At 44.0% G+C, this 10,454-nt stretch overlaps 1 protein-coding gene across 3 annotated transcripts in view; it reads left to right on the forward strand.

Moving 5' to 3' along the window:
- Positions 1-4,076, forward strand: part of LOC143329052 (zinc finger E-box-binding homeobox 1-like) — a 57,784-nt gene extending 53,708 nt beyond the window's left edge. For all 3 annotated transcript variants that reach the window (XM_076744702.1, XM_076744704.1, XM_076744705.1), the window contains exon 8: positions 1,249-4,076. In XM_076744702.1, the coding sequence (XP_076600817.1) occupies positions 1,249-1,940 (692 nt within the window). In that variant the 3' untranslated portion in view covers positions 1,941-4,076. The remainder of the gene's footprint in view (positions 1-1,248) is intronic.
- Positions 4,077-10,454: the final 6,378 nt, after the last annotated feature.

Here is a 10,454-nt window from a genome sequence, read left to right on the forward strand (position 1 = left end):
TATTTTTGGTTTCCTTTCTGCCCAAAGGTAGATCTACTTTCCAGGGATGTGATTTCAGATGACCTCATCTCTCATTAAATGTGTTATACTTAGTAGGATTGCAGCTTTTATGGGGCAGCTGGCCTGTAAATGGACCAGCTGAGAGAGACTTGACATCAGTGTTCATCCAGATGAGACTCCTGAGGTGAATTAACGGGATCTCTTACCCGAAGCTCGAACTAGTATCCCACTGGAATGTGGTTTTATTAAAATCTGTTAGCGGTTAGCTCCTCACTGCGCTACTGTGCACAGGTGTGGCGGTTCTGCCATGACATCATCCACCTTAACACAAACCACAGACACAAATTCACGGGCGCCGTCTTCCACGTGCAAATCAGCCGTTTGTTCAGAATCCTTAAACATTTAAACCCCATATTTAAATGTAAACAGCACAAAGACAACATGTCACATGTTGAACCTGAGAAATTTCATTGTTTTCTTTTTGGAGAATTCTATCCTCATTTTAAATTTGATGCCAGCAACAAGTTTCTGAAAAGTTGGGAGAGTGGCAACAAAAGACTGGAGAAGTTGTGAAATGCTAAAAGAAAGCACCTGGTGGCACATCTCACCATTAGTCAGGTTAACTGGCAACAGGTGAGGAACATGAGTGGAGTCGTGTCTGAAGGAGGGACGGGCTTCACCACCCTGTGACAGACTGCGCTGCATCAGTTTAACAATAATGTTTGTCAGTGTAAAACTGCACAGAGTTTGGGGGTTTCATTGTCTGCAGCACACAAGGGACGAGGCTGAAAAGCAGTGTTGGCTGGCTGTGATCTTCAGGCCCTCAGACGGCTCTGCAGTGAAAACAGACACCAATCTGTGTTGGACGTCACTGCATGAGCTCAGATCACTTCCACAAACCATCGTCTGTGAACACGACTCATCGCTGCAGCTGAGGACTCTCTATTCCATTTACACACAACGTCACGGCCATTTACAGGATTTGATGAATACAGATGAGTCAGGAATTACCTCAGCAGTCGTTTACTCTGAACATTTCTTTAATGATTGATTGATTATGAAAACAGCTGGCAGTTACCTTCCTGTCAGCTCAATCAGTCGGGACCCCTCGTTTTGGATCCACTGCTGTAATAAGCCAAAAACTCAGTTGATTTTTCTCTGCTGCTTTAATGTTTCTGTGTGGTTTCGGGTTGTTTTGCAGAGGAAGGCAGCGCTCACTCGTCTCACACTTTGTTCTGTCACCTGCAGGAAAACGACCCCACGAGTGCAACGTCTGCAAGAAGGCCTTCAAACACAAACACCACCTGATCGAACACTCGAGGCTGCACTCCGGCGAGAAACCCTACCAGTGTGACAAGTGCGGGAAGCGTTTCTCTCACTCTGGCTCGTACTCGCAGCACATGAACCACCGCTACTCCTACTGCAAGAAGGACGGGCCGGACTCCGGCTCCGGCTCCGGGTCTCGCAGGGCTCAGTCGGACCTCGGCAGCCCCGGCGCCGGACCGCAGTCGGACAGTCGGACCACGACCCCGCCCTCCCAGCTGGACTCAGATGAGAGGGAGAGCGAGGAGGACGAGGACGACGAGGCCATGTGCATGGACGACATCCGGGTGGTGCAGGTGGACGACGGCGAGTGCGAGATCTACGAGGGCAACTTCGACGACGACGAGGAGGACGGCGAGGAGATGGTGGAGGAGGAGACGACGAGAGAGGAGGAGGCGGGGAAGGAGAAGCAGGACGAGGAGGTCGTTTGCGACGTGGTGGAGATCGAGCTGGGGGACGATCACATGGAGGACGAAGAGATGGAGGAAGGAGAGGAGGAAGAGGCAAGTGCAGATACGGAGGAGATGGCGGACTGTGAAGCGGATTCGGACAAAAGCATCAGGGAGGGCTCAGACGGCGCCGAACCCGCAGAGGAAGAGGTGACAAACGCCAAATAAAGGAATAAACGTCTCCGGGACAGCTCAAAGTCGATTAAGACAAAACCGCAGAAAAGTCAGGAGAGTCACGGCGGTTGCCTGATCTTAACGGTCCACTACTGTGTACAAAAACCCAGGTGTGCCTGAACTTGAAAAAAGAAAAAAACAAAAACAGTGACTTTTTTTTTTTCTTCGTGGAAATTAAATACCAGTGTTAAGAATTGTTTATAGAAGTACAGATTTTAAAGCAGAACTCACCCGTCGACTTGTTAGACTTGTTACTGAGACATCCCAGGTTGTTTTCTCGTTTGTCTGTTTTCGTTCGGTCAGTGTTACTAATCTTGTTCAACATTTTAACCTGTAAAGATGAGAAAGATTTCTATACCTTTTTATTGCCAATGAAGTTTCCTAAATCAGTATTTTATTGAGTTCTACGAACAAAAACCTCTGCACTACAGTATTCCTGGTTTACCTACGGATACATGCCTCATGCATCGTATGCCCTTCAGTGTTAAACGCGTACACTAGCTAGCGAGATGTTGTCCGTGTTAGTCTTAGTCTTTGCTAGCTAGCATTACCTTTGTTTTCAGTTTGACTGTTAGCCTTAAGGAAAACAAAGTATTCTTGGGGAGGGTTGTGGGCGGGACGGGGAGTCCGGGATGTGAGCGTGGCTTCTGAACGCCATAACCAAATTTGTCCTATCAGGGAAGGTAGAGTCACAACCTCAAAGCCAGCATCAGGCGTCTTGTGTTTCGCGACCCAGCGTAGCCCAAACGGGTGGAGCCTCCGGGTGAAGAGGCTCCGCCCGGCCCGGCTCGGCTGCGTACCGAAACACACGCGCCCATTCTTACCAAGCTTCTCCTTATTAGTTCCACTTCCGTTCTCAGTGTTCCAGTGTTATTAGCTTATATATGAAGTCATACTGTACGTGAAGGAACGGGGCTGTTTCCTGCTCCACCCCAATGCCTCCAGCCTTATGCAAGACCTGTGTGCTGTTAAAAGTGCCATTGAACAGTGTTATCATTTCTTCTTCTCACATGTAGCCAGTATTATGTGTCTCTGTTACTCACACAAGACCCACATTGACTAATGTTTGTCGACTTGCACAGAACAGCAGCACACTTCCTGTCCAATTAGAAGTATTTGTAGCACGCAGAAAAGCTGGGAAACGCAGTATTATCACAGTTATTATGATTAATCGATTCGTTGTTTTGTCTACAGGATGACAGAGAATAGTGAAAAAGGCCCGTTGTAGATGATGCCTTCACATGTTTTTTTTTATCTGAGCAGAAATCTGAAATTCAATAATATCTAGTTTACAATTCTAAAAGAAAAGCTGGAAGAAGCTGGAAACAGATTTTTTTGGCATTTTTGCTTGAAAACTGACTGAAACAATTAAATCACTTATTAATTGTCAATCAGCTGACTAATCGATTAACTGACTCGTGCTTTGGGCTCTGTGTTGTGCGTCTTTAACAGCTGAGAAACATGTGGGAACTCTGAGAAGTCCAGACTGAGCTGACCTGTGGATAGAAAATGCCTTGTAGACTTGAGATAATCAGTTTCCCGCTGATCAGTTTTTAAAAATCAAAGTATTAGAAGTGGCAACGAAAGTGCTTGAAAGCAGATCAGAAATAAAAAAAAACCACAAACCCAAGTCAAGGTAAGTCGAGATTTCACAGTAAAATTGTAAATTTATTCAGACTTGTGCACTTTTTTCTTCCAGTAGTTAAAAAATGGAAATTGTGGCAAGCTGTCGCGCACTTCAGGTAACAAACGTTAGTGAATGTGGTCTCTGTCGAAGTGTTTTCAGTTGGTTTTACCGAACAGTGTTTCTAGATTTGACTTTTGGTTTTTCTGTGTGTCCTCTGTGTTTTTTTCAACAATGGCAGTATTAGAACCCTTTTCACAGATTAAAAAAATGTACCTGTTTAGTTTTTAGAAGACTTTTTTATATTTATGTGTCTTATTTTTATATTTTCTTTTATGGTTATTTATTACACATTGTAGTGTACATTACTGTAGGTTGAATTGATACAATAATATATTTTAGTATGAAAAATAATCTCAAGACAAACAGAAAACCCCAAAATGTGGTTCTGGGAGCTGAAGTTTGTTTTAACAAAAAAAACAAAAAAAAAACATAAAAAGACAAAACATGTATTCTGTAAACATGACTTCTGTTTTAAGCTAAAAAAAGAGAAAAAAAAAGACAGGAATGAAGTGAGAAATAGAAACTGTTACATGTGCATCCGCTCTGCGTCGTTATGAAGCTACTGAATTCTAAACCTCTGTGATTTTAAAAGCATGAGTCGTCGCCGTTTTAATGAAGGATCTTGTTATGAAGCCGTTACTCCTCCCTTTTTATTTCGAAGCCAAATTTAGACACCCCCCCCCCACGCCACCCCCCCACCCCGTTCTCTGTTCTGTGCCAACTCGTTCCATTGTACTGTCGAAGGCTGCATATCGTCCGTTCTGTCCTCGCCCTTTGTAAATCCACTCTTTTTGTATCGTTTTTATTTTAGTTTTGCTCCATTTTTATGACTCCCCATCACAATAAAATATAAGAAAGCATTTCTGAGTCACTTGTTTTGATTCTCAGCTTCATACTTTATCTGTCTGTTGGGATAAAAAGATAAATAAACTCCACAGAAACGACCTTTAACGGGACAAAAGGAAGAGACCTGGACAGACGTCTCTCCCAGGACAGAGAGATGGGAAAAAAGGTGCTTTATGTAGAGAACAGACAGAAGCAGCAACAGCATAATTAAATATGAGGACACAGAAGGACAATATGAGGTAAATAAACACGATGGAGTAAATATACATGGATCTGACCTGGGGTCAGTTTCACAAAGACAGACTTTGACCATGACTCAGATCAAACTGTCAGACTTCAGATAAATTACTGTGTCGTCTCATTCTTGACTAATTTGCTATGACTTCTGGGTAAATAAAGCAAATTAAAACATGTAATTCAACAGTAAATCAGTGTAATACTACAAAAAAAAAAAGTACATGAAGAATATCTGCTCTGAAATGAAACATCCAGGTTGTTTGTATCTGAAACAACAGAGACATAAAAACAAATTAATCTTGGAAAACTTGAGTTGATCTTAAGCAGCTCCTCAAGTCGAGCGGTGCGTTCACGTCTTGCTGAACTTCTGGAGGATGATGTTCTTTAACACCACAGGAACATGCTGAGGTTGTAATGGAGCCTCTTCTGGTGTCCTGATGCTTCTTAGAAACTCAGCAGCATCTGAAATGGCTTTAATACCACCGGACCCCGTCGTCACTGGCTGGTTTCTCCTCTAAAAGGATCAATGACAACCGTGATGCTTCATTTCAGAGAGAAGCACTCTCCGTTCCAGATGTTTGACTAGTTCAGAAGAAAATCTGGTGCCTGCCTTAAATATCTGATTGTAACTGAGGTGAAGGAGGTGAATTTAAAATGATTCACCATTTTCATCCCTCGCTTTAGTGATTCTGAATGTTCCCTGTCCAGTGAAAATGCATTCTTTCACTTTTACTTTTTCCTCTACTCAATACCATCAGTTTGATTTTATTACTTTACTTCCAAACGTGCCATCAGTCCTATAATCTGAAACCTTAAATGTGTACAGAAAAGTATATTAAACTCAGAATTAGACATAAGCTGGAGTCAGATTGGAAAAGTTCACACTTAATGTTGTTGTTTTGTATCAAAGCAAACTGAAGATTTGCCAGCAGGTGGCAGTAGAGCACCACCCAACGCGCACTGAAGTCTGCAGACCACAACAGAGAGCAGAAATCAGGACTAATCATTCATAAATAATTAAGTAACGACCACGATATTAATTCAAGCCAGTGTCCTCAGGAGCTCCATTCAAACAGAAATCCATCTTTTTTCCTCCCTGATTATCTGCATGGCTGATCTCAATGCGCAGCAGTTATTATGTGCAATTTGAGGAAATATCAACGATTTAACAGTGAGGTGGGTTATAAGAAGCCACCAGCAGAGCTTTCTATGAGCCAGCAAGGCCGAAAACTGGTTTCAGCCGCTGTTAGACTCACGAGAACAACAGTTACTCTTTGATTTGAGTCTCCCCGCAGGTGGTTAGAGGGAGCGTAACTCGCTCCTTAATGGGAGAAAACCCTCCTAATGTCCAGGTAATGAAAGTGCACACTTATAATGCGCTTTCACCCAAAGCATCCACTGCACAATAAAAGCAGAGGTTTGCAGCGCGAGTGGTTTCAGTGTAAATGAACTCAATATCATCCTAATGAATATTCATGGTGATGGTGTTTGCTGTGGGCCGACTGCTGCGCGCGCATTATGAGGAAGGTAACGACATCTTCTCAGGTGATTTAACAAACATGGCATGAGATGCACACAGCGAGGCGTCATGAGGAGGTTCAGGGCACGAGTGCAAGCTGGGAGGTTGATGTGGGCCTTTGTTTGCGCGTGTGTGTGTGGCTGATGTAAACGTGCTTTTACAGGAAGAAAAGCTCAATAAAAACACAAATTTAAGAAAGCAAAAGAAACAAGAGGGGGGACAAATAAGGACTTGGCGCCACCGCCGAGTGGTGGAGGACATGGTCACACCCAGACCCTTCAGAGGAGGCCGAGCAGTCTGTTTCTCAGCCAGAACAAAGGGTTTGAGCATACTTATCATATTTACTCAACAGGTTTGTACCAGTGGACTCAGGCCGACTGAAACCATCAAACATGACCCCAGTGTGCGACGTCACAGCAGGTGTTCTGTATCTGAGAGGTATGCGGGTCGAACCCCTGCGGTGACATGCAGCGTACTGCAGACTCAGTATCAGTCCTCTCAGGCAGGAGTCGAGCTGCTCGTCCTGACGTGGCCAGCAGGTGGCAGTGGAGGTCTGACCTGAGCGGTCGGTCAGCTGCAGGTTTAGTGCTGAAATACTTTAGACCTTAATGGAATATTAGTGCAGGAGAGGCCTTTCCCATCCCTGCATCAAAGCGAGGCTTCGGTTAAAGTGTGAAAGTGCTGGCAGTGAAATGTTCTGAAGCATTAAGAGGGAAAACATTCATTTGTCTGAGCGGAGTGGTCGTGTTTTATATTCATGAGCCTTTTGTTCAAGTGCTTGGTGTTAAGAGTAGTTGAGGTTTTTGGTGGAGGAGTGTATTTTAAAGTTGGTATTTAAGTATTTGTGGTTACACTCGTCATGCTTCGTCCACTGTGCCCCTGTGGCAGGACCTTTTGTTGATATTACAATGAATTTGCTCCTGATGAAAACATGAATGGCACGGAGGGTTAAAGGAAGTTAAAATGGAACTAAAGCTGAAATCTCTCTCTTGGTCGAGAAACTAATTCTGGATAAAGTCAGAAACACTAACGAGTTTGAGTTTAGTGACTTTTCCACTAACTCAACACCTGTCGCCACCCACGCAGGTGTGTTCACTTACTGATTACACCTCTTCTCAGGACTGCGTAGGCGGCTGCAAACTGTGTACAGACGCCCTCAATCTCCTGCAAGACAACCAAACAGCTCACACACTTAATAGTTCAGAGAGTTTTTTTGGCTCTTAGAAAAACATGCATGTTGATTCAACACTGGCTCCACATTAACTTTGTGCCCTTAAGAAGTTTTAAAAATGGAAAATTATGCTTGGGCATGAATGGAGAAACTGCTAGACCACCACATAATGAGAGCTGAGGATGGAAAGCGCAGATGGCCAAATATGGCTTGGAGCATTTCCATGCAGGATGAGATCCATCGATTCCTGCACAGATGTTTCCACATGTTCACCTTCACAACAACAACAACAACAACAACAACATCATCCAGCTCATCTGCAAACCGAACGAGTCGGTGTCTGCTGGAGCAAAACAAAGCACAAACAGCGTCAGGGCTGTAATAACTGGCAGTAATTAAAGCTCATTTCACGCCGCTGCAGTCTGTGATGCTGCACACACGGAGCTATTTGTCAAAATTAGCCGCGATGCTCAGAAGCACATCACACCTGTCAGTCAAAGCACAACCTTTCTGGCCACTGATCGGCGACGCTGATGCTGACGGAGGCAGCATGGCTGCAATGAGCTGAGGGTAATGGACGGGAAAGACACAACTCATTCATCTTTGGGGAGAGCATGTCGTGTTCTGGAGGAGCCATGTTTCATGCTTTGGTTTGTTGTTGTTTATGTAGCGCCTCATCCTTCAGTTTCAATAAATTATGAGAAAGAGTCGTTTGAATGGGAGCTGACTGCAGTTTCTACGCTGACCTGCAGTTTCTGAGAAGCATCCCTGAAGAATTCTGGCTGCTGTCTGAGGTTAATGAGACTGTGGGGTTGACACATTTCCTCAGTTTCAGGAGGAGAACGTAAACAAATGTCAAATGAAACATGAAAATCAGAAAATTCATACTTATGCAAGCGACCAGGGTCTTCGCTAACTCTGAGGACACTGAGCTCATCTTGTTTTTTGTTTGAAATGTGTGAGAAGGTGAGATGGGATCGAAGCATGTTCTGTCAGTGAGAGACTGCGACTCATTCAGCTCAAAGTCGTCCACTGGCTGCATTTGAAGCCCAAACTGAAGAGACTCTCTCCGCCTCTGCTACCTGTGATAAATGTAAGTCAGGTGATGGATCATAGGTCAGATATTCTGGTCTCGTCTGAAGCTCAAAGGTTCTGGGATGACATTTTTCAGCAACATATACAACAGACATCTAATCCCTGCCAGTCTGTCTGTGTCATTGCTCCCAGCTGCTCTTCCTCCAGCATTACAACAGGTCCTCATGTTTTTTCCTGACAGAGTGGAAATTAGTTTCCTCTCCTCGCTTTAAAAAATGACTCAATGACGCGGTTTCCTGTTTAAACCTTGAAGGAATTCAGTAGACTTTGACCAACAGCCAAATTTCTTGACCTCTGGGGACGATTTATTGAACAACCTCACTGTATTGTAATATATTGTGCTTTCATTCACCTGGATTTCAGTTTTCTAGCCTTTGGACTCTATGAACTGACCCTCAATCCACTTGTGCTAACTGATCCTCCATCATCTCTGCTTCTCACAACCTGACACGAGAAACAAAACAAAGCTGGAAATTTACACAGTGCATCCTGTTACCTGGCGATCACTCATGAAAACACAATCTGTCACTGTCAGCTCAGCGTTTGAAAGGTGTCAGTTTTTTGTCTCATCTTTTGGAAACTGCTCACGACACCAAGACTGTAGTCACAAGATCGACGTGTCCTAACGGGACAGCATACATGTGCTAAATACACTGCATATATACAGCAAACAGGTAGAGCTCCGGCACCTGTAGTGAGGAAGAGGCCTGTCAGCTGCACAGGTCCATTTAAATCAAACCCCTAAATAAAGTATTTAATCATTAGTGAAAGCAAAATACTGATTAAAATAAAGTGAATTTAAGGAATACTTCAGGGTTCCTCTTTACCAGCTGAGCTATCTGGACTTTTTGAGCTTCATCTGCTCTCACACAGAATCAGTAGCTCTCATCACGGCCAGTTTGTCGCTTGCTAGAATTGACTGAGGGGGATCAATTATTTCTGTGACATTATGGCGGCCGGTGTGTCTGCCAGTGAAACTACATCTACGCTTTGAAAAGCAGGATGTGCAACAGTAAACCAGTGGATGGGGAAAGGTTTGAGACGTGATGACTGCATGCCACACACAGGAAGAGCGAGGCTGATTGTCTTCTTCGCTCCTGCTGTGTCGCTTCATTTTCATTTGTTGGTGAAAAACAGAAACCATAAAAGCTGAATTTCATTCCTGAATGAGAGAGCTGGAAGGTGTGTTGACGGGATGGACATTAGAGGGGATGGGCATCAGGCTTATGTGTTCTCCTGTGTGTGTGTGTGTGTGTGTGTGTGTGTGTGTGTGTGTGTGTGTGTGTGAGATACATTTTCTTATATGCTTTTATCACCACAGTGTTTTTTGCAACTTCAGTTTTTATATGTGAGCAGTTTTATTACTATTCAAAGACCCCAGCAGAGTTACAGATTTTCCAGCAGTGTTTGTGTGTGTGTGTGTGTGTGTGTGTGTGTGTGTGTGTGTGTGTGTGTGTGTGTGTGTATGATGGCAGACGCCTGCTGAGGTCCATCCAACTGATTTGTTTGTCCTGCTGAATGAGTTTGCTGCCTGTCTTTAAAGCAGCCACGCAGGGAGAAACAGTCTGTCATGAGTCCCCCTGTGGCTGCGCTGGGATCAGTTTTCCCCCGGCTCGCTCTCTCTCTCTCTCTCTCTCTCTCTCTCTCTCTCTCTCTCTCTCTCTCTCTCTCTCTCAACATCTCTACATTTAACTATAGGTTTCTAATCGATGCTCTAATGCAAAGCAACTCACTCAAGTGGAACAGCTAAGAAAGGATCTCGAATAAATCCCCAAGCAAGCAACCATTAGTGCAAAGAGAGCAAAAAACAAAACAATATGTTATCCCTTTATGCCTCACAAGCACGAGGACTCAAGGCTTTGTAGCTTTTGGTTTCTTATTACCTCTGTAAGCAAAATGTATCTCTCAGCAAGATTACGAGTATAATGTAAATGTGGTAGTAAGAAGTTGTTT

The sequence above is a fragment of the Chaetodon auriga genome, chromosome 12, assembly GCF_051107435.1.
Source record: "Chaetodon auriga isolate fChaAug3 chromosome 12, fChaAug3.hap1, whole genome shotgun sequence".
Classification (NCBI taxonomy): Eukaryota; Metazoa; Chordata; class Actinopteri; order Chaetodontiformes; family Chaetodontidae; genus Chaetodon; species Chaetodon auriga.